This window comes from Ambystoma mexicanum, chromosome 3p, assembly GCF_040938575.1.
Source record: "Ambystoma mexicanum isolate Mex_15411 chromosome 3p, UKY_AmexF1_1, whole genome shotgun sequence".
In the NCBI taxonomy this organism is placed as follows: domain Eukaryota; kingdom Metazoa; phylum Chordata; class Amphibia; order Caudata; family Ambystomatidae; genus Ambystoma; species Ambystoma mexicanum.
Window position 1 is genome coordinate 1246408607 of NC_090925.1, and position 24636 is coordinate 1246433242.

A 24636-nucleotide genomic window follows, 5' to 3' on the forward strand; every position below is an offset into this window, starting at 1 on the left:
ATCTCCTGCAGCAGCATTGATTCGACATACTCGGTGGGGTTGGGTCCCTCAACCCCCTCAGGCAATCCCACGACACGTATGTTATTCCTCCGAGCACGTTCCTCCTCCTCCTCCTCCTCCGCTCTGTTTTCCAGGTTGCCCACGCCTTGTTGCAGAGCATGGAGCTCGGACTTGCGGGATGCGCATGCTGTCGTGTTCGGGGCCACTTCTTTCTCCAGGTCCCCTGTATGTTCTGCCAAAGTTCTGACATCTTGCCGGAGGAGATTCACCTCCTCCTGTACAGCCCCAGCTCTGAGCTCCAGCGCCGCTTTCAGTTCCACCATGGCCGTTTACAATTTGGTTTCCCAAGTGACTTTCAGGTCTGCAATTGCTGCCAGGATCTCTTGATCTTTGCTCGTGGTGGCTATGCCCACAGTGGAAGTTCCTTCCTTGCTTCTAGCCCCCTCCGCCACCTGCAATGTCTTGGCGTACTCATCGATCGTGGGTTGCTTGCCCTTTGTTTTAGGCAGTTTGTTGGCCATCCTGACGGCGTCTGGGTGTGTGAGTGCTAGCTTGCGGTGTGTAGTCTCTGACCTGTGCCTGTCCAGTTCTCGGCGGCAGGGGGACCCAGGCGTGTTGTGATGGGGTTCCTTTGTGCTGCCAAAACTGCTCCCGGGGTGGGTTGTGTCCTCTGGTGTGATTATGCGCTGTCGTGTCTCTTCTCCCGGTCAATGCGCCCCACCTCCTAGTGCGGCAAGTCCATGATTGCTCCCCCCAGCCCGCGGGGCTCTTCTGAGTGACTTTACAGTTCCAGAGCACCTCAGCGACAGGCTCCGCCAAGTCGCAGGTGCCTCCTGCTCATGTGTGCAGCGTGCTGAGGCCCTCTCCACAGGGTGCTCCACACTCTTCCTCTCCCCCCGCCTTGCCTGGGGGGTATCACCATATGCCAGCTCTTGTGTCCACCCCACCCGACCCTCCTTGGTGGGGGCACGTACTTGCCAGTCTTTTAATATCTTTAATGTATGGCCGCAGCCCAGGTTCCACCCTCGGGACTTCTCAACATGCCCCCAAGCGCACGTGCGCCTGGGGGCCCTGGGTCTCCGGTTGGGTCCGGGTATGCCTGCCCCTCGTCAGCCGTGTATGCGGCGCCGGGGCCTCACTGCTTATTGCGCCCGGAGGTCCGCGAGTTTGTGGCTACCGCTGATACGCTCTGGCGGCGTCCCTTTTATCATGGGAGCCGCTCGCGCACTGGTTTTAGTATCGCAGCATGGTAATATATCCGCGGCCGGCCTCAGCAAGGCAGGGCCGCCTTCATGCATAGTGGGTGGCTTCCCCGGACCGCGCCGTTCCAGGCCGCTCCTTGCCTGGCGCCCTCTCCGGCACCCCTACGCACCTTGGCATTGCCCCACTTCGGGTGTCCTTCTGCTGCAGGATTCGTTGTGGGCCTGTCCTCCAAACGTCCCGTTCTGCGCCCCATGGGCGTCCCAATGCCGGTCTGCCCCAAGCTGCCTGGGTCACCTTGGGGGCATGTCTCTCTTTCGGCCGCTTCCCTGCCGGCCTTGTCGCGTTGCTGCTCGGTGCTGTTTCGGGGGCCGTGCCCACTTGGATCGGGCCGCCTACTTTGCAGTGCGGTCTCGTGCAGCTACCACCATGGGGCCGCCGCATTCCCCCAGAGGCGAGCCCCGGGGGCAGTGTGACGAGGATCATGACTGCTACGTGTCTGGTGCGGGTCGTGATCCCGACACCCTCCGACTCATGCACCCAGAGCGGGGGTATGCCTTGAAGCCAGGCGTGTTAACCGCCGACTCTAGGCTTCGTTCACGCGGTCGGCTGGTCCCTTTGTTTAAGCTCCCAGTCCGCCATCTTGTGCCATCGTTCTGGAATATGTGACTTTGGCGGGGATCATATCTCCGGCTCTCAGTGTCCCGCGTCTTCAGAGTTGCAGTGCACCCATATGCAGTATTCATAAGCTCATACGAGGCGTTCCAGAGCTTCAATGCCGCTGTTTATGCATTTTTCGGTGACGATCAGTATCCGGATCACGGGAGCTCGACCAGAGCACAGCTTCTCACATGGCTCGCTTAGCCACGCCCCGTGGTCCGTTATAGTTAGCTTTGACCATTTGTAGATAGGCCCCGCCCAGTCCCATGCATTCCATAACCCTGAAAAGGAACGACCACTCCACCCGATCGAACGCTTTCTCAGCATCAAGCTAAAGGAGGGAAGCGGGATTGTTTGTTTTTTCCACCATTTCCAGCAGATGTGCTACCCTCCTAATATTGTCTGCCGTTTGTCTGCCCACTAAAAAGCCTTATTGGTCCTGGTGGATTAGGCCAGGAAGAAGCCCCTCTAGTCTATTCGCCAATATTTTAGTGTAAATGTTCTCTTCGACGTTAATAAGGGCTATCGGTCTATAGGAGGACCTTTCTAGAGGGTTTTTCCCCGGTTTCTGAATCAAGGAGATTTTGGCTTCCTTCATGGGGTTATTCCGCCAGTTGCTTTGAAAGTGTTAAAAGATAGGTAAGGTGTGGCACCAGTAGCCCGGCAAACCGTTTATAGAAGGCGGCCGGGAAGCCGTCCGGGCCAGGAGCTTTACCCAGGGGCAACTTCCCTATCACTCCCCACACCTCGTCCTCGGTGATCTCTTGATTCAGAATTTCTTGGGCCTTGCTCTCCATCTCTCCCATAACGATAGGGTCCCGAAATAGATATTCAGGGTATTGCCAGCCCCACAACCTCTTCCTCAAGTAGCCCAATTCAAGCTGCATTATGAGTATCTTATGGTGTGCTATGCCCATCGGGCCCACTTCCACCTCCTTGACCTTCCCCACCAAATTCGCTGAGACCCAAAAATAATCTATTCTCGATTGAGTTCCATGAACCTCTGAGAAGAAGGTGAACCCCTCCTCATCCCCTTTCACTTCCCTCCAAACGTCCCGTAAGCCTACATCTGACATTCTGTCCCGCAAGGCAGGTGAAGCCACTATTCCCCCTCCCCTAAGATTGCCTCGTGACCTGTCCCTTGTTCTATCCCACGCAATGTTCAGGTCTCCCATTAAAATTATTGGACCCTTTGAGTGTTCCCCAATCTTCCGCAAAAGTTGCTGAAGAAAGGTTTCTTGTCCTGAATTGGGGGCGTAAACCACGACTATCGTGAAGAGGCCGTCTCCAACAGATCCTATTACCATTAAATATCTGCCCTCCTTGTCTCTAATCACTTCATCTATCTTGAAATTGGTTGTGTTATCTATTGCCAGGGCCATCCCTCCAGATTTGTTCTCTCCTGTGGCGTGTACTATTTGGTCAAAGCCCCTTAGTCTGAGTCTATGCTAGTCTCCTCGTAGCAGATGGGTTTCTTGCAAGCCTAGAAAATCCGGGCGGGATCTTTTTCGTGAAAAGCTCAAGCTTCTTTCTCTTTAATGGGGAATTAAGCCCCCTGACGTTATGCGTGATCCACTTGAATGTCAAAGATTGATGACCTCTCCCTTTGTGCTTCCCCGTAAAACCTCCTCTCCCGTCCGGAACTCGGGTTTACTCTCCAGATAACTCTTACCTCTAAGATAGTGAACACTATGTGGCTGAACCCCAACTCCCCTCCCCCTCTTCCCTATGCCCCCCTCCCAACGACCTGCATACCAGGCCAACTTTCCCGAACCCGCCTCTCAGGCCTCCGCGCCTTTACCGATCCCACGATGTTTGCTCCTCACTCCTCCTCCCCTCATTGTCAACCCTTTTAGCCACCACCCCCTTTTATATAGACTCTCTCTATGTTAGACCGAGTCCCTCTCCGCCGCCTCATCTGTATCTAAGCCCTTCTCACCTTTTCCGCTGGTTGGGTCCTGCCGGGCCCGCCTTCTACGTTTCCCTTCCCCAGCAGTTGACCATTACCATGGTCGGAGCCCACTGCCATCTCCGGGATCCGGCCTCCTCCTCAAACTGACATCCCCTGGTCTTGGTCTAGGTCGATCTGTAGAAGAGCCGCCCCTTCATGCGGCGCCGTGATCCGTCGTTGAGACCCTTCCCATTCGAACGAGAGCCCAAAAGGAAAAGTCCATTTATACTTGACCCCCTGCTCCTGTAGCTTCGCCACAACTGGGCCCATCTGTCTCCTTTTGAGTAGAGTGCTGCCGGCAAGATCCTGATCGAGTTCAATTCTCTGTCCCTTGTACATTATCGGCTCCTTAGGTCTTGCAGCCCTTAACACTGCTTCCTTTTGTGCATACCTTGCAAAAGCCGCAAGCACATCCCTTGGCCTTGAATTTCGGGTGGTGTGGAGACGACCCGCTCTATTAAGTTCAATCTTGTCCGGTGCCTCGTCCCCCAGTAGGTCGGCAAATATTCCTTGAATTGTCTCTTTCAAATTCCTGCCCAAAACGCTTTCCGGCAGCAACTTTAGCCGAAAGTTGATCCGCCTGGACCTGTTTTCCAAATCCTCCATTGCAAAAAGTTTTGCCAAAACGATAATCGGAAAATATGGAGGGGAAGGGTGGGTAAGGGCATATAAGTGTTAGGGTTGGGTAGAGGGAATAAATAATAGGGGAGGGTGGGGTTGGGGGGGACCCCCCCACCAAATAAAAATAAAAATGTGATGCATTTTTTTCGGCAAAAAAGCAGCAGAAAGAAAACGGGATGAATGAATATAGAACCATGTTGTGGGGTCTCCTTTGCTGCCTCACCCCATCTACTATGCCTTTCCTCTCAACCCAAAATGACCTTCCACAATATGGGGAAGTTGCCCAGGTAATTGCCATAGTCGTGTTCTGGTTGAGGATGGGGGTTACTCCCTCTATTGCAGTGCTGGCAGAAGGCCACACATCTAGTCTCCAGATAGAAGTTGGCTTATTGTGCTTCTATATACTCTCTATTCAGTCAGCCCACCACTGCAGCTATCTGTATAAAAGTTGAGGGGGTACAAGTCCAGCAACGAGGCTGCACTTGCAAAATAGTTTTCCCTCTGGCCTTCAGGAGGCGTTTATGATTCCAATGACATCCTTCAATTCCTATGTTAAGAGCTTTACATGTGGCCTAGCTCTTTCTGCTCTGCCATTAAGGCATTTAGAGAAACATGTTGGTGTCATTCTACAATTGAGAGGCTGGGGAATCTCATACTATGAGGGTTTTCACTTGGGAGACCTCAGACTCCTGTCTGGGATCTGTCCTTTTTGAGTTTCCTGGCTTTTTTCTGATGAAGCCATGGTATAGGCTTCCTTAAGGTTTCCGTCACTTAAAGGGATGGTTCGGCCAACATTTTTTATTTCAAAAATAGATAGGCAATATTTAAAAAAAACGATTGGCATTTTTTTTTTCAAGTCCCTATGTAAAATTTTGAGCAATTCAAGCTCAAAATTTGCAAAAGCAAGAACATGGACGCATCCATTTGTGGAAAAAAACACAGCTAGTGTTTATTTTTATTTAAAAAATAGCACTTACTGAGATACAGCTGCAGCTTTTCTGCCTGTAGTCTCCGGTCCCCGTCCTCCGCGTACAGCACCAATGAAGGAAAAGCCACCCAGTGGTAGCTTTTGTTTACTACAGCTGGCTGGCTTTTCCTTCATTAGTGCCGCAAAAGCCAAAGCGAGCACAGCAGCAGGCATCCATTTCACAAAATGGATGCCCCCATGTGCTTTCTTTGAGCTTGATTTGCTCAAAATGTTACATAGGGACTTTATTGCCTATCTATTTTTTAAGTAAAATATTTTGGGCAAACCATCCCTTTAAAACATTCTTCCTGCGACCTATTGCATCTGCCAGAGGGTTTTGAGAGCTGTGCTTCCTTTTGACTAGGACGTCATCACCAGCATTTTCAAGACCAGCTGATAGTAAGACAGAACCTGGGTTCTAGACTCTCCTTTTTCTTTAGAACAATCAATCACCCTCCCTCCTTCTGGATTGCTCCCTCAGAGAAGTAATCTAGGATCCATGTATTGTACATTAGCGACTCCTTTCAACATGTAACTCCTTTTTTGTTTCTTTTAAATTGGCCAGCCTGGGCCTAAAGTAATCTACTTCAATACTGAGTAGATGGATCAAGTTTAGTCTCCTTTTTTCCCTAATGAAGGACTTCAGTTACTACTTTAAAGCAGGATTGTGATGGCAACTCCCAATGAACATGGTAGCTTCTTAAGCGCAGAAACAGGAGGACTTCCACTACTTTAGTTTCTTATAAGAAGAGAGAGGTATTTAATGCACTGTAGCATCTGTCAGGCTGTTTGTCATTAAACAAATGTGTTTCAGTGCAACTTGGTGACATTTTAGGGTGTAGGTGGTCACTGTGATTAATTTAACACTATTTTATTAAATACTCACAAAGCAAATAACTGGAAGGAGGAGGAAGTAATTACTTTTATTCCCAGCTGTTGCATCTCCTCTTCCCTCTAGGAGATGGGCTTAGACTTGACCATTGAGGGATTGCCATTTAAACAGGAGATTTTTTAAGTGAGATTTCTCTTTCTACATCTGCCAATGGTTGAGGACAGACTGAGAGGGTAGTATTACCTAACCGGTTAGAAGTGGTCCTAATTCTGGGCTTCACAATGTCTAGTCGCTTTCTGGGGAGGTCTGTGAGCATCTCACAAGCTAATGAAATGGAACAAGGAAGAAGACATTAGAGTGATGACGATTACTGGTAAGTAATCCGAGTATTATTTCCCCCAACCTCTCTGTGCATCATAACTGCTTATCAGAATCAGTGCATGCTGGTACAGCAAAGGGCCTTTCTATAACAGGCACCTTGTCATCCTTTAGACTTTTGAAAAAATGCCACCATAGAGGTCTCTCTCTACTCGAGCATCCTTGAAAGGCTTTAGAAACAGATATTAATTCTCATATGAGCTTGTCACCAGACTACTATGGTCTTGAGCTTTGTCTTGCTTGTCAGCAGTAGACACTGCATGAAATGAAGTGTTGGTGTGGAGGAAGGTGACACTAGCTAATTTCTCTGCAAACTGTATTTGCTTAAATAGATATTATTTTTGTGTTTCACACATCTTCAAACAGATCACCCTGTACTCGCATCAATGTTGCCAGTAAATATCAAAGATGAAAGAGAAATTGACTTCCAGGAGCACCCAAAGACCAAGGAAGGTGAGTGAGAACTGTAATTTCCACTCCTCGTCCCTTTCAAATAAAAGGAGCATTAAGCAAAACGTGTACTCACTGTAAATATTTGGGTGATAAGTCCACAAAGTGAATTCTATTTTTATACAACATTTGGTGAAATCCAAGCCATTGGGCAAAATGTGAAGCATCAAAGGCATGTGTGTTTGATCTATAATAAGCATGGAGATTGTTCCATTGTGTTTCCTATCCTTTCTGGAGATAAAAGAAGCATGGTGTGGATAACCTCCACTGATAATGGGAGAATGGTGTACACAATCATAGACTTGTCACAGGAAACGGTCAAGTGCCAAGGACAGGGGGCCCAAAAAGTAGAGGAGACAGATAACTGGTCGTAAAACATCAGGAGGAAGGGGAACTGCAGAGTACGATGTTACAGACCACGATAGGTACCCAAACGCCTCTGTGCTTAAAAGGGATGCTTATGTCACAGACCCCGTACTTTTGCATGCATTTGTGGCCAGCAGTAGCACATGCAGATGTGGGTGCTTCAACCTGCCCCATTGAGTGACAAGAAGCCACTTTGAAATGATAAACACTGTCTCAGAACAGTTGCAGATAAATTGGGACCAACATATTGGTCAAATGTGTCGATGAGAGGACAAGTTGAAGACAAGATAAACATATTATTGGGGTTGCTCAGCCGACATCCCTGTGTGAGAAACCTCAAGGTGTCTCACCCGCTAGTCCCTGGGGATCTGTCATCCAGGTGGCCAGGATATGGCCATCGCTTTTGGATTCAGTTCCTTGGGGTGGACCAGTGCGGGAGGATCACCTGGGTCAGTGATCTTTGGGGAGTGGAAGTGGGACACCGGATGGTGAGACGTGGTATCCCCTTCCCTGTAACACCTTTAACCCCATTCTAACAGGTAGGATAGTTAGGAAGTCAACCCTCCCCCTTTCCCAACACAAACACTTTCTCACATCAGCTCACTGTGAGAGAAAACAGACGAACACCCAAGACGTATATCTGACATTTCCCAATACAATGGTCAGGAAGCGTCAGGCAATTAGTGATCATTGCACCATCTGACTTCCATCAGACTTGCCCACACAGATAAAACATGGACCACGAGAGCAGACTCTGAGCGACGCAAACCACACGAGGAAGCACCAGTTCCAAGATGGCAGTTTAATACAAAGCGAAATACGGCAAGAGGATTGAAAGGAGGGAAGTGCCCTTGACCTTTTCACCGAAAGACCATTGCCTTTGAGAATAGGAAACGTAAGACCAGGAATCAACGCTGAAGAATCCTGCATTGTGTGTCGGAGATACCCGGGACTCTCCCGCATAGATAGTCAAGGTAAGGAGAATAGTTTGCTGCCATTGTACTGTCCTTGGCTCCTACAACAAAGCAGCGCTTGTGAAGTCCGCACAGCTGGTGGGCTGGGGAGACTAATACCAGACTGGTCTGTGTTGAAGCCAAGGTTCAAAGCTTCAACATTGTATAATGAAAGCTGAAGAGAACCGTGTGTGAAGCGTATGTGGTAAGCAAAGCAAATTAAACTGAAGAGGAGTAATTGAACTTTAAAGCCAAAATACGATACCATAGACAGAGTGGTCCGGTACCACATGGGTACTCATTCAAAAGTCTCTGTTAGGTATCCAGCTGAAATGTGACAAATGTGAAAAAGATCAAAAAAATTGTGAAATCAAAGTGGTCCTGCAACGGATCACCTGAAACCCTGTGCACATTTGAAAGTCTTCAATATTTGATGAAACAGTATGTATATGAAGTTGGTCCGAGCCCGGCGGAGGGGGATCAGTTAAAAGCTTTTTGATTAAAGCAAGTTTGTGTTATGAATTACAATTGAAATTGGTCCGAACCCGGTGGAGGGAGACTAATTGTGTTAAAAGGGATCCGAGCCCGGCTGAAGGGGATACGGGGTGAACTGTGAGTCACCTGAGAAATAATATCCTATTCTGCGAACATTGTATGAAACGGATGTGAGCCTGGATGAGGGGGCTCCAAGGTGAAGAACATTGTGTAAAAAGGATCTGAGCACAGGTGAGGGGGATCTGAGGTGAATAGTGAATCGGCCGAATAATTCAGTACTTGTGAAAAGTTGAAAGAAGAAAGGAACTTATTGTTTGTTGGTTCCATCAGACCCTCTGAATCAAGAGACTTTGAGAGGCAAAGGGACTTGGGCACGGAAGTCCATGATGATAATGTTTGAACTGTATCGTTGTGCTAGAAAAACCAGAGACTGTGCTAAACTCGAGTTCCCCGCATTATCCGGTGCTGAAAATGTGGGGAAGGGAGGCCAACAGCCTGAACATCCTGACATATCATTTTGTGAACACTTCTTTCTTTTTCGTAACATTGTTTCCCACTCTATTTGTATTTAGAGGTAAGGATTGGCAATATGTTTATTAGTATAGGCCCTTTTATTTTGACAAGACACCCCTAAGACTGCGTTATCATCATTTGATTGTCGTAGCTTGCTCCCATCTGTAGTTTTAGGATAAGGTAGGTGTTTTTCAAACCCGTTGTTAAGTTCAATAAACACCCTTGAACTGTGGTTACTTGTGTCTGTCTTACTGTTGATACCCTGTCTTCCTGACACTGGCAGCCTTTGTTTCCCCACTTACATGCTCCCCCACCCCTTTAGTCAGGCAAGTGTTCTAATCTATCTCTGGCCATCTCTCAATGACTCTTCCAGACACGCCCCAAACCCTTCTCACCTCGCAGAGCCTCTCCCTGGATTTATGCAGACAGGTTTCATCGTTTATGCTTATATATGTATCGGGAGCACCAATTCAAGTTGCAAGCTACTAGCCAGCTGTCAAAAAGGCACCCATCACCTCAATTCTATACATTGACGCACCATTTCATACTTGCCGAGAGTCAAAGATCACTAGCCAATGGGTATTGGCGAGTGCAGACTTTACACCCTGATCTATACTATATATTTTTATGAATCAATATCTGCAAATAAAGAAGACCAGAAGCAAAATGTGCAGGTCAATGAGCTCTGTTGGGAGGTAGGTGTAGAACTGAGGAAAGTTAAAAAGGTCACGTCAAGTGGCAGGATTAAACTTAACAAAGCACATTACTAGTGTAAGGTCAGTGTGAACACCAATTGTACTGCGTTGAGCCCAATGTTCTTTTTTTAGAATTTAACATTCAAGTGTCATTACGGTTTTCCAGTTTAAGCCAACACGTGTTTTTCAACCAGAAGGTCTTTTTCAAGGCCGATTGGTATCGTGTTAAAGCCTCAGGTGTGTTTGAGCGGTCTTAAATTAGCTCTGTTTGGAGTTTAGTTGGCGGCATGATGTGTTCAGTGTGAAGTAAGTGTTTTGCAGAATAAAATGTAAAGTGGGTTTCCAGAACTATTCGTTTTCCAATGATTGTAGCAAGTTTTTAGTATCTCTCAACTGGAAAAATGAGGGTGCCCTGTGTGGTGCATCTGGCCACGTTCGTCGACTATTTTTCAATAAAAGATCATATGAAGTCGCCAGAAACATCTGTGGCATTTTTATTGTCGCAATTTGCGTTTTACAGATAATGTACCATTGGATTTGCATTATGCCTCATTGTGTATTTCAAAGACACAGACCAAAATAAACATGTCTACAATGTGTATGGTTGTTGATATGACCAATTACTGAGGCTTTCGTCCAGTGATTGTGGTGGTACTGCGGCGAGTGGCCAGCCGGTGAATGCTTATTGGCAGATTTATTTTGTTAGGAATTTCGGATTTAGCCTCTTCCTGTCTTTTGAAGTGAATTTGTCTAGAAATCATTTCCTGTTTTAGTTCTAGCCTAATGCACAAGTGCAAGTAATGATATTTTCTGGCCAAATTATGTCAATAACTTGCAAACTGAGCATGAAATTAAACCCAAGGTGACTTCCTAGGAACTGTGTGCTCGCTTGCTACTTCAATATCCGGATCAATCCAGAAGAAAATTGAATATTCTGTAATATGTGCCAAACAAGTGCAAAATACAAAGGAAAAGGACACAACAAAGGCCAATGTTCTTGGAAGCTCCATTATAACAGGAGTTTGGTATAATGCAGCTTCAAAACGCAAGCTCATGAGCTTTCCAGCCCTGACTTGTTAGTTTTGGTACACTGGTTGTTCGGCGACATAGGAATACAAATTACAATGGAGTCTTTTTCCTTTGTATTTTGAACTTGTTGGGCACGTAAATAATCTGACCACAGAATTATTTTATTATCTATGGAAGTTTGTTTTCAGAATACTCAAGTTTTTCTGGCTTGATGCTGATGATGAAGTAACTTTTCGCACTAGAGTGTGTAAGCACACAGTTCCTAGGAAGTCCTGCTGTGTTTAATTGCATGGTGTACTTTGCCTTTTGTGTCACTGGCATTTACTGCTGTGCTCCTTAGAAATTAAACTACATATGTCTATCTCTTGAATTTATTTTGGTGGTGCCCATCCTTTCCTTTGTTTGTAATATCTTGCAAATTCCCATACATGAGCCATTGGCTTTGTCAACGTTTGGTTGAAAAATAGTTTCATCATTTAGGCTATAGAGCCAGCAGCAGTGTGTTCAGTAGTCGCAGACAGCGTGCCCTCTTCCCAGTTTTGTGCAGTTATTTTGGGCTACAGTAAAAGCAGAACTTCAGAAAGCGGTACCCAAGATTGAGGGCCTGAGGTGGTGTCAGCAGGATAGCTTTGGATTTCGATGTTCCAAGCATAAGGGCAGGAAGTAAAGCACTATTCAGGCACCAAATTGATCATTGAAGCAGACTATAATGCAGCATGTGAGAAATGGTCAGGTCAAACTATTAGAGCAATGTACTTGTTTTTTTTTTAGACTTCTAGTGTGGCTGGGGTTGTTGCAATCTATTAATAATACACTTTTCTAGCTAAAATAATGAAACATGGTACTAGAGTCTGATAACTAGATTTTGTGAGAGGCTCATGGCTCATAAAGTTACCACCAGTTTTTAATGGTAAGTTTGGGTGGTGTCCCAAGGTACCGTGTTGGGTAAACCTCAACAGTTTACCTTTAATTTTACATTTACATGTCAGCGAATGTAAAGGGCTTTTGGAACAGAAGGTCAACACAGTACTTCCGAACACTGAATTCCCACCAGCCCCTTTTTAATTTTTTTTTTTTAGCACTTGTACTTTTTACTTTTGTGCCTTCCATGGCAGAGACATGAAAACTGACAAGTTTTCAATCGGGAATTAACCTGGCATCAGAAGGCACAGCGTCATTCATACAAACAATAATTCTCATTATAGTAGGCAGTAATTACCATAACCAAGTGTAAGTTAATGAGTCATCGGGTAACATCCCGATCGGCTGACACTTAATGCCTCTACAAGTGAGTTTGTACGATAAACAAATTATCTTGGTTTTCAAGTTCTGTGGTAGACCTGCAGCCACCCGTGACAAACAGTGGTGTCTGCCATTCCTATGCATCATTTGCCTCCCAATTTAAAAAAATGATCGCCCAAAAGAATGTTTTTCTTACGCATTGTGATATACCAAATATTACAAATTGTACGTTTGTAATAAGCTATACAAAAGGCAGGTGTACTGCACAGACTGGGGATTTAACAGATGAGTTTTGATTTGAGTAGTAAGGAGCTGATTTGACTTTCGCTGCTTAACTTGTATTAGTGTCTTACAAGGTTTAGAAAGAGACCTCTCATTTTGTCTATTTATGTCCTCCTATAGATGCACTACTTTTGGAAATCCAGCTACCAAGAGATCAGTCTGAAGATGAAGCTACATCAGAATTATCAGCACTGGATCGGTCAGTGCCACACGCATCGGAAGTGGAGTGGCTTTGCCGCAGTCCACTACAGTTTAATACGGGCAGAGCAGAATCAAGGGGAGAAGTTTCAACTAAAGCCTTAGATGTTCAACGACAGGCCTCAGGGTTCTTTGCAAGCAGGACTGATGAGGACGTGCGTTATCACCAGCATCCCATTTATGATTACTATGAAAGATATACGAGTTTTACCAATAGTACAGAATTCAGATGCAGGTGCTGCACTGGGCTGAAGAAGACCATTATTAAAGTAAAAGGTTCCACTACAAGTAACCTCCTCAGACATATTGAACGGGCTCATCATTCAACATTTGTAATTTTTCAGAAAGCGCACAGAGCTTACCAACAGGCAAGGATGAAAACTGCAGATCTAAATCGTATTGCATGTCAGCCAAAACCAAGAACGAACCTAGATTTCATTAAGAAAAAAAAGAAGTCCAACGAGAAAAAGGAGCTGGATGACGCCCTTGCGCTGATGATAGCACAAGACTCACAGCCTTTATCAATAGTAGAAAATGAGGGATTTCGGTCTTTTGTAAGGAAATTGAATTGCAATTATGATATTCCTTCCAGAAAGGCTTTGACTTTTACAATCCTCCCAAACTTGCAAAGAGATGTTAAACAGGAAGTGCTTCTCGAGCTGGGAAAGGCAAGACATGTTGCTTTGACCTCTGAAATGTGGAAGTCACAAGCCTGTGATACTCACTTGGCATTGACAGGTCATGTCCTTCAAGAACCTACAGGTGTAAGGAAAAGTTTCTGTTTGGGAGTTAAGTCTTTCCCTGAAAAACATACAGCAGAGGATCTAGTGGAGCAGATCTCCTTAATTCTGCAGGAATTTGGACTTCCATTGGAGAGAATTGCATCCCTCACAACAGGAAATAGTCCCAATATCATAAAGGCAATCAATCTTCTTGGCCTAACGGAAAAGCATATCCGATGTATGGGGCACAGTTTCCACCTCATTGTGAGTAAAGCAATAAAAGAGGTTAGTTTTGTAGACCACATTTTTGAGAAGTGCCACACCATAAGCACATTTTTCCGGAATAATCCTGCATTTACACTTTTACTGGAAGAAATGCAAACTAAAAATGATCTACCTGTACTAAAGTTGAAAACCGATGTGAATACTAGATGGAACAGCATCTGTGACCTGGCTAAGACATTTTTAGAGCAGGATATAGCCATTAATGCTGCTCTATATGCAGCGGCACGAACCAATAAAAGCCACGCATGTACTATTCCACACGCGGTTACAGCACTTGAGGCGGACATATTGAAGGACGCTTTAGAGATTTTGGAACCCTTTTTAATTGCCACCGAAAAACTATCAGGACAGTCATATCCAACTTCCTCCATGGTGATCCCAATAATTACGGAATTGCAGGCAACACTGAGTGCTTTAATTGAACACCACACAGTCCCAGAGAGAGCAGTAGATTTTGAAGACAATGATGATGGGAATCCAAAAGACAACGATGTTGCACATCCACCGGAAGAGAAAGTTCACAGCAGCCCCACTGCCATTATCGGATCGCTGTGTAGAACTGCGAAAGAACTCACCAATGCTCAGTTTGGAAATATTGACAGCCATGGTATTTTGGGTAAGGCTACTATTTTGGATCCTCGCTTCAAAGCTTATGGTTTTCAAGAGCAACATGCAGCAGATTACCATGTAAAAGCACTCGAGTTAGAAATTCATCAACTAACGCCGAAAACATTACCTGCCACAGAAGCAAAAGAATGTTGCTCTCCACCACCAAAACGAAAACCTGGATCTGATTTCTGGAAGGTACTCTCGCAAAGAAAAGCAGAATCGGAAAGAGCAAAAAAAACGACCACATCCGAATTGGATCTGTACATGGCTGAAGACATTGAAGACGCCACAACTGATGTCTTTTCATGGTGGGGGAGGAACTCCTCAAAATATCCTCTCCTTGCAACTTTGGCGTTAAAATACCTTTGTGGGACTGCAACCTCTGTTCCCAGTGAACAGCTGTTTAGTAAGGCAGGTGAACTTGTTAGCAGTAGAAGGGCGTGTCTGAAATCTAGTCACATTGAAATGTTGACCTTTATAAAAACAAACTATAGCCAGTGTCGCTGAGCAACTTGCCATGTTTAACGCAAGCTGTGGCATCAAATGGTTGGAGGTTCTATTTCAACATGTCTCTTTCACAGTGATACTTACAATCCAGCATCTGCTTGGAGAAGCTCCAATGTTGTCTCTGGTCAGTATTCCACCATAAATATGCCAGTCAGAGAAGCATTCACATAGTTTTCTATTGGAGAGTCTATTACTAGTTTGAGATACAAATACACTTTTTAATTATCATGTGGAAATGCAGTGCTTCAGAGGATCTTGGAGAACATGCTCCCTTGGGTTCTTGTGTTTTGAAGTTTATTCAAAACTTGTTGGCAATGTATTTGTATCTCTAGGTTAAATAGACAACCGGCCCTCTGCCACAGAGCCATACACTACTATGCTATTTTCTTGAAAGCCTATGTTGTCTTACAGAAATCTCCTTCAAGCGGTTTGTGTTGCCAAAATTAAAGAAATGTCTCGTCTTTCTAATTGGGCATAAACCAGAAGAGACCTTTTTATTTTTCTCTGCCTGCAGAGAACAAATATGACTAGAGAGCAGGCTCTTTCTAACCATGATGTCAAGGGAAGTGTACCTTGAACTTGGTTAAACTACAGAATTAAATGGTCTGAAGGGATGTTTTGAATGTTGCTCCTACCCTAGGGGCTCTTCTACTATATTAATAGTAAAGCTTCCGTAACCAACCCAGTGGTTAGTCCCTTACTATTTTCTTTGTAACGCTGTACAGCTATCCCACACCTTTGTAATGTTAGATTTAACTACTATAGAAGAACAAATTACTTACCCCATGTAATGTTCTTTTGATTGGACGTTCCTCCCACGTTTTACTCATCTTTGATATATATCTCCTGCCAGTGTCCAGCTGCTACGGAACATTCTTTCTGTCAGTAGAGTGTGCTATGCATTGTCGACTCAATGCCCTTCAACGGCCTCCGTCTGCTCTCGAGCATGACATCACTGATTGCATATGTAGCACGCACTACACCCATTAATTCAGATATATTTTTTACCTTCTCTTCAAAAGCACAGACATTCGTGAGGTCAAAATGAACAGCCTGCAAAAAAGAGGTAGGCGTGATACATGGAAATTCTCTGAGGGCAGGATGGGAGGGGCGATGTGTAATATGAGGGACAAACATCCAATCGAGAGAACATTACCAGGGGTCAGTAATTTGTTCTTCGAATGGATTGTGTTCTCCCACGTACTCCTCATCTTGGATACACTCCCAAAACAGTATGATGTAGGCGGTGGGATTAAGAATGTATTTATCATTAACACTGTGTTAAACAGCTTTCCCGAATTTTGCCTCCTGTCCCGACGCAAAGTCCAGGCTATAGTATTTTGTTAATGTATGCAGAGAGAACCAAGTGGCAGCAGCAGAGAGGTCCTGTACCGGCACTACTCTCTGTACAGCCAATGAAGTGTCCATGCCCCAAGTAAAGTGTGATCCTAAGCCCACTGGAATGTCTTTACATGCTAAGTTGTAGCACTCTGATATACAAAGTATAATTCAGTAGGATAAGGTTTGCTTGGTCACAGCCAGTCCTAGTCTATGACCCGCATAACCCACAAAAAGTTGGTTGTCTTGCCTAAACTTTGTCAGCCTGGAGATGTTAAAGCTCAAGGCTCCCTTAGGATCAAGACAATGAAGTCTCTCTTCCTCCTTGGAGGGATGCAGTGGTGGGTAAAAGGTAGCAAGCACAATCTTTTAGGAAAGATTACATTGTGAAACTACTTCGGGTAGAAAGATAGGACTGGCTCTCCAAACAACCTCCTCCTTCTAAAAGGTGGGAAAAGGCGATTTACACGAAAGAGCCTGCAATTCACAGACTCTACACACCGATGTAATGGCCATTAAGAGAACAGTCAACATCCGTAAAGGATATGAAAAAAGAGGCTCAAACTGAACACCCAAGAGGAATTCTAGAACAAGGTTCTGATCCCTAACTGGTGTAATGAATGGTACCGGTTTAAACACATTAGTAAGTCGTTTCAAAAATTGGATTACAATAGGGATCTTAAAATAGGATCCCTGCTCCGGCAAGCGCTTAAAAATCCTGGTCTCTGGATGAAGAATTCGACCTCCCTCTTGCGAGAGCAAGTCCTCTAAGAAGACAAATTGGAGGGCAGATGGACATGTCTAGAAGGTCTGGGTACCACGTCCTCCTGGCCCAATCTGGAGCAATCGGGATTATGGATTTCTGGAACGTCCTTGACCTCCTGATGACGTGAGGAATGACTGGGACTGCAGGAAACACATACAGGAGTGGAAAGTCCCAGTCCACCTGCAAAGGTTCTCCCAGAGCTCCTCTTGGAAGAAATTCCCTGTAGAAGAACAACTAGCACTTCCTGTTGACACTGGATGTGAGCAGATCAACATGAGGGTTTCCTGAAAGGGCAAAGATCTCTTGAAGGACTTCCTGAGCTAGCTCCCACTCGTGGGAGACTGTGCTCTGCCTGCTCACAGCGTCCGCTGCCATGTTCTCTTCTTCAGCTAGGTGTACGGCCGCGAGAGAGATTCCTTCCTGCAGTGCCCAAAATCAGAGCTACATTGCCTCATTGCACATTGGCAATGACACTACACCTCCTTTCTTGATGGAGTACATGGCCACTGTGTTGTGTGTCATTATCAAGGACATTCTTCTGCCGGACAGGAGGCAGAAAGGCCATCAGCGCTAGTTTGATTGCCCTCCGCTCCAAAAGGTTGATGTGTAGTTTGGACTCCGATGAAGACCACAAGCCACTGATAGAGCATTGGTGTGGGATCACCAACCCCTTAGGGAAGTGTCCGGAACTACCATTATCCCGGGCCATGGTTGCCAAAAAGGTTACCCTTTCAGTACGTTCTCTTTGCAGGCCCTCCATAGGAGATCCTGCCTGACCTTGATCGGGACCTGAAGTAGGTCCCTTATTCTGCCAGAGAACTGAGACCAATGGGACCTGAGGGCCCATTGATGAGACCTCATTCTCAAACCAGCCTCTGGAACCAGAAAAATACAGGATGCCATGAGACCGAGCAACCTCAGAAAATCGATGGCCGGAAGACCTTGGGCATTCTGAAACTTGCTGACCATATGCAGAATGTGTTGAGCCCTCACCTCGGGTAGGGAGGCTTTCCCTGAGGAAGCATCTAGGACAGCTCCAATGAATTGAATCTTTTGAGAAGGTATCATATGGGACCTCTTGAAATTGAGGGAGAAGCCCAGTGTGTGGAGAGAGTGGCAGGTGATGCTGAGATGTTTCAGGACCTGTTCGGGTGGACGGGTCCTGATCAGCCAATCATCCAGGTAGGGGTAGATGTGAATCTTGAAGCCCCTGCATCTCACTGAGATTTGCTGCCACTAGTCATTAACTTGGTGAAAACCCTCAGGGCAGAAATGAGCCTGAATGGCAGAACCTGAAACTGAAAGTGAGAACTGCCAATGGCGAACCTCAGCTACTTCCTGTGCTTGTAATGAATAGACACATGAAAGTAAGCTATCCCAAAGGTCCAATGATAACATTGAATCCTTGAGCTGGAGGGCTCCCCCTGAGGAACTTCTCAAGTCCAAAATGGGTCTCAATCCTCTGTCTCTCTTGAGGATCAAAAAGTACAGGAGTACCACGCCTGGTTCCTTTCCACTCTATGGCACCTTTCTCCAGCAGGATGGAAACAACCTGCAGAAGGAACAGATCAGGAACCTTGAGGGAGTGGCTCCCAGGTGGATAATCTGGAGGCCTTTTCAAGAAAGAAGTAATGCCCCGCTATTCTTCAAAATGCTGAGATAGCCTGCCCCCACAACAGGACTGTGGACCAAGGCCTCAGAGAGGTTTTAATGTAGCTGTGGCAGCGGCTGATGGCAAGGAGGCTGCTGCTTGGGAGGTTTTTCCACCATGACCTCGTCCACCTCGAGGAAATCTTCTCTGACCCCTCTGGTTGGCCTGGCCCTTGTCCTTCCGAAAGATCAGTATAACGAAAGCGCCAATCGACTTTTATGACACTTTGGAAAATTGGAGTTTCTCCAAACTTTCATCTGCTTAGCTTCCGAAAGATGGGAACCATCGTAAGGCATGTTCAACAATCTTGATTGAACATCAGGTGAAAAAACATATTTACACAGCCATGCCAATCGGCGCACAACAGTAGTGGCAGCCATAGCCCTGCTTACGCTGTTGGCAGAATCAAGACCAGACGGCAAAGACTCACACATGGCCTCCTTACCGTCCTTAATAATATTTAGGAAACCAGCCCTTTCCTCCCCTTCCAGGATATGTTCCTGAGCCATAGCTATAACATCCCATAGCAGAAAGGAAATTTGCCCAGGGCACAAGTAGAGTTAATGGATTTAAGCCATGCTACTGGTAGCAAAAACTCTCTTGGCCAATGTATCAAACTTTGTATCATCCCTGTCAGGTGGTATCGCCGGGTAGGCGGCAGCCCTAGAAGATGAGGTAGCAGCCTGCACTACCAAACCTTTGGGATTCGGATGTTTGGACAGCCAATCTGGGTCCACACTTGATGGTTTATATTTGCAGGGTTGGTATCTGGGGCTTCTCAATTGACCATTACCCTACGCTTTAAGGCAGTGTAGCATGCCAAAATAGGATCCTTTTGAGGACCTTTATCCAATATATCCGAAAGGTCATCCTGCTGGTAAACCATGGCAGACTTTGCCCATCCCAGATACTCTAAGACTATTCATAAGAGACCTGTCATCAAGGGTCTGTTGTAGCGTAATCCACCTCAGGAGAGGTATCGAAGCTGCTTGAATCTTTTAAAGAGTCTATCAAATGTTACATCCTAGACTTTTCTGAAATCAGAGCCTCAGGAATATTTGGTATCCAATATTAGAGCTTAAAAGGAGGGGTGTCCTGGTCAGAAGGGTCATCCTCCTAAAAAATGTAAGACATTGGGCCTCATTACGAGTTTGCCAGTCCAGATACAACGGTACCGATAAGCTTACGGGTACCGTTGTATCCGGACAGGCAAACTGAGTTGTGCCTTTCATTCCGCAGTTCTGACCTGGCGGAATGAAAGGCACCCGCAAGCACAGCATTTCGGATGCACAGGCACCGTTGATAACGGTGCCTGTGCATCAGGCTTCCCCATTCCCATTGAGCGATATGGGGCTCAAATGGGGATCCGGGAAGAATTTTTTCCGACGCACAGGAATGGCCAAATACCGGGTCTGACAAGGCCATAATGACCCAGTAATTGCCCATTTCTGGGCGCCAGAAAAAATGCAACTCCGGCGGCAGCCGTACCTGTTTTACAGGCACAGCTAGCGCCAAGGTTATAATGAGGCCCACTGGCTTAAACCTCTCCCAAAGAAAGACTTTTTTTTTAAACCTTCACTGGCTGTCGACGCTGAAGAACTTGACCAGTGACTCGATGGAGTTACTGAGGAATGAGGCCTAGACCTTTACCTGTCTCGAGGCTTTGAGTTAACTCGAGGGGCAGACATCTTTGAGCCCAGACTCGAGGTTGCACAAGCTGAAACCTTAACAGTCACCTCCTTGGGCTTACGAGGCACAATGGGGTCATGGGCCTTCTTCGGTTCTTTGGAAGGGTTGGTAGACGCCACCTTCTCAAATATGTTTAACATGAGGAGGCGGAAATCCTCCCACTCGGCCTTAGAGGCTGACTTACCTGGACATTGGAATCGGAAGACGAGCTGGTCCTATGACGTCTTTTCCTGCCCTTCTTTCGAGAAGCCGAGGACGATCAGTGTTGCGATCCACTTTTAAACCGCACACGCTTCTTGGAACGCTTCTGCAGCAGTGAATCACCTCCCAAGCTCCTTTCATCCAAAGATCTCCTCTTCGAAGGAGTCGCCGATGGGGATTTGGATAAGGGCCTATCCGCAGCGAGTATTCTCTTCCTCTCTTTTTGACCCTTTCCTGGCATGTGCTGACAGGAACCGCAGTCTTCCATCTTGTGCTCGATCCCGAGACACCAGAGGCAAATGCGGTGTGGGTCTGTGATGGACATTTTGGCCCCAGAATCCGCACACTTCCTAAAGCCGGTCTTTTGAGTTGACATTTCGAAAAAATAACCATTGATAAGACGACGCTGAACCGATCCTAAGCAAACTGTGCAGCAGAAAAACAAAATGATGTAACAGGCTGTTAGGAGCAGACCCCCAGGCAGGCCGAGCCGTGCTAGGAGACTGCGGATGCCGAACTCACAGAAGGCCTAACTCCTTCCTCTGCCCAAAAGAACGCAAGGACCACACAAGTAGCAAGGTGCAACTGAGGTTTATTACAGCCAACAAACCATAGGGATTACATGCTCGGAGGGACGTCCAGGCACATTTTCGCCGCACTCAGACTCGCAGGCCAGTTTTGATGACGTGTGATGTAATAATTTGCGTCACACTATAGGCCCTTCTCCAAAACCGAACTCAAACTATGGATAGGTTGCTGAGTAGTAGTTCCCATATAGGAGCCTGTATAGAAGTTGTATTATTGGACATGGCTGCATCAGGTGTTCTGCTTGGACTGTCCCCAAAAACTGATATTATTTGTTACAGTATGCAGACCCTGTGATTGGTCAGTGACCCCAGCTAACCACCCTTAGGGCCATGATTTCTGATTGGCTGAGCCGTGGGCTCCCAAGCTTGGGACAACCTTAGTTCCCAGCCCACTAGACACCTGTTCATGGTGCATGCGCAACTGTGTGTTGGGGATTGCAACCCTGTGTCTGTCAGCTTAACTGTGTGTAAACCATAACTTCCATGAGCGTGCTCTGTTTCCCAACGAAGAACTGTAGTGTGAGTAACAACTTTGTTGCGATCATTGTCTGATCCGTGAGACTGTTTGCTCTTCCCAGCCACCATTTCTTGGCTCCTCACCAGCTCGACCGAATCACGTGCTTGGAGACCACGTTTGTGAGCACAGGAGCTCTGAATTATTCTGTATTTGTTGGAGAGCATGCCTCTCCTGCAGCCGATGTTACTTTGGTTCAGGGTGAGGAATGTCATTTGCAACATTGCTATGTTGGCAGTGGCTTCATTCCCGCTGTGGTGGTTCTGCTTGCACACCGTTCTGTGATGCTTGAGGTTGCTCTAAGACGATTGTGGCTTACTAGATTTTCCTACGCCATGGTCTGGCTTCTACTATATGCGTCTTCCATAGTGTCCATAGGTTAGTGCGTCATGGCTGTCAGGTCCCTCGAGGGCTCCTGCCATACCATGGGGTTATTTGCATGTAAGCATCTGCAAGCATTTACACAAGCCCTTCTTGCGTTCCTGCGGCAAGCCTAATGGCAAAATAATAAACGTGCAGACAGTATGTATATGTCACTGTCCTCTAACTCATAGAGCTGTACACATGTGTTCTTCGTTTAGTTCGGTGTTTGAGTGTCCCGAATGTGCGGATGGCACGTGTGCTTCATGTCTCACGTAGCTATGTGATCGTGATGTCTCTAACAACTTGAGGCATGGCTTCTCAGTGCTTTAGTCGATTCTGTCCATGTAGCTGTTCCCAGGTCCTTCTTGTTATCTTCGACCACTCTGGGTAGAGTCCGTACTGCTGCAGGGTTGTAGGGCCTGCTGAGAGGTTATCTTTCATGGTAGTTGTCCATCGTAAGAGCAGTGGGAATTAATGTAAGCTCATATAATCGCCAACCATGTTGTCTTTGGTGCTTCTTCCTGTTGGAGGGTCTTTCGGGATGGAAGGCATATTCTGATCTTCCCTCTTCAAGTCGCAGTGCGTGCTAGATATAACATCATTGACGTCCTGCCCGAGAGTGGACAGAGGCTGTTGAGGGGCATCGAGTCGACAAAGCACTGTGCCCTCTACTGAGAGAAAAAGCATTCCGAAGTATCTTGGCGCTGGAAGGAGATATCACAGATGAGAAGTACGTGGGAGGGCACAATCCATTCGTACGATACATCTGTGGCATATGAAAAAGAGATCCCGGTCTCTGGGAGTGTAAAGGTGCTCCGTGGGCTACTTCACATGCATTCCCTAAGCATGTATGGATGTCAGTTCTCAAGCAGGCTCTGCTTTCACTCAGTCAGTTGTATTCAGCTATTTTGTTTCAAGCAGTGTTTTATACTCCACTGTCCTCACCTCAGCGTTGCTTCTATGCTTGCTGCTTGGCAGAGCAAAGTAGTCTATATTACTGCAGGTGTGCTGTTATTTATGTCATTCTGTCCACCCACAAGTACTAGAGAAAAGAACAGTTTCTTTTTTTTAAAGTTTGCTTTGAATTTAAATGACAAAGTGCAATAGTGCAATAGGCTCGATTTACAAATTAAAACAACTACATAAACTATTGTTGCATTTTAAAGAGGCTCATCATTTTCTTAATTGGCATAGCGTTGCCCCATGTCATTATCTATTTTAGAGGTTAATATTTTATTGATAAACTAACGCTTTGTTCTTATATTGGAAACCTGACAGATCTGTGCTAAGAAGGTATGCATTTTGGGATAATTACCTTTTTTTTTCCTCTGGATTAGGTTCACATGCAAGAGAAGTGTCAGAGGAGAGGGATATTGTAGCCATCAAAGAAATGTCTATACCCAAGGATGTAATGGGGCGTGTTCTTGTGCATTTCTAAATTCATCTGATTTTCAAAAACAATATGCTCCCACTGTGACAGCCTTCCCTTGTGCTTGGCCTGACCTGACGTGGTACAGGCCATGGGCTGGTGGAATGTGCAATGTGCAACAGCAGCCAAGCGGGAAATGGACTGGTGTCCAGATTGTGTTAGCAGGTCCCCAGCCATCTACACACAGATACTCTTTTACAGTAAGAGCCTCTGCAAGATGGCCCTGTCCATATGTCATGAGATTTACCATACATCAGCTCCTGCCATTACAGTGAAATATGGTTAACTTTACATTCTTATAAGGCAGTAGGTTATGATTTTCCTTGTATATCTTGGCTGAAAACAATATTTTCTTTGGGATACAAGTATTATTGCTTTTTTCTTTAATGCATTGCCAACAAACCACATGTAAAACATAATCTGTAACCCACACAAAGTGGTGACTCTTGGAAACTACATAGTACATCATTATTAATGAATGGTGAAGAGAAAGATGTGGTTAGGTTGGCAGGAGAAAGCTGAAAATAAAAAGCAGCTAGTGACCTTCCATTGAAGTTTTTTTCTTTTTGGAGGTCACCCGCTTTACCCCTTTAAAATCATACCTGGTAACATTGTTTAGGGGGTGAAACGGAATGCTGCCATCAGTGTGTTTAGCGGTGGCATTCTCCGGCCAGCATCAAAAGTAATCTGGATTGAGGGCACTGCCCCACTCTCACTCATTGAATCTTAATGTGACGGCCGACTGAAAGATAATGTGAAATGTAAAGCAACGCCTATGGACTTACATAAGTAGCCATGTCTACACTTCTTCTTTTTGCCATTGTGCTGATATACAGGGGGTGTAAAATGTACTCGTTGGTGCATTCCGAGGCGAATGAAGGAACATCCTTACATTAACATAGCTAGTGATTCTCCATGTGATTCTCCATTATGTTGCTGTGAAGATAGCCTGACTGACTTGGCTAATGCTGTAACCAAGAAAGTAATGGGTTCACCATTTCCCCTGCAAAAAACAGTAATGCCCCGGACCCTGCTACATCATCATGAGGAAATGTTGGCCCTCATGGGCAGCGTATTTAGAGTAAAGCAAATTACTGGTAAGCTGCTGACTTTCTGGTCAAGGGGCACAATTGAGGGCACATG

General features: G+C 45.9%; 1 protein-coding gene across 3 annotated transcripts in view; it reads left to right on the forward strand.

The window, feature by feature from the left end:
- Positions 1-23229, forward strand: part of LOC138581406 (E3 SUMO-protein ligase ZBED1-like) — a 161005-nt gene extending 137776 nt beyond the window's left edge. For all 3 annotated transcript variants that reach the window (XM_069652721.1, XM_069652719.1, XM_069652720.1), the window contains 2 exons: positions 6976-7062; positions 12755-23229. In XM_069652721.1, coding sequence (XP_069508822.1) covers positions 6996-7062; positions 12755-14955 — 2268 coding nt within the window. In that variant the 5' untranslated portion in view covers positions 6976-6995 and the 3' untranslated portion in view covers positions 14956-23229. The remainder of the gene's footprint in view (positions 1-6975; positions 7063-12754) is intronic.
- The last annotated feature ends 1407 nt before the right edge of the window (positions 23230-24636 follow it).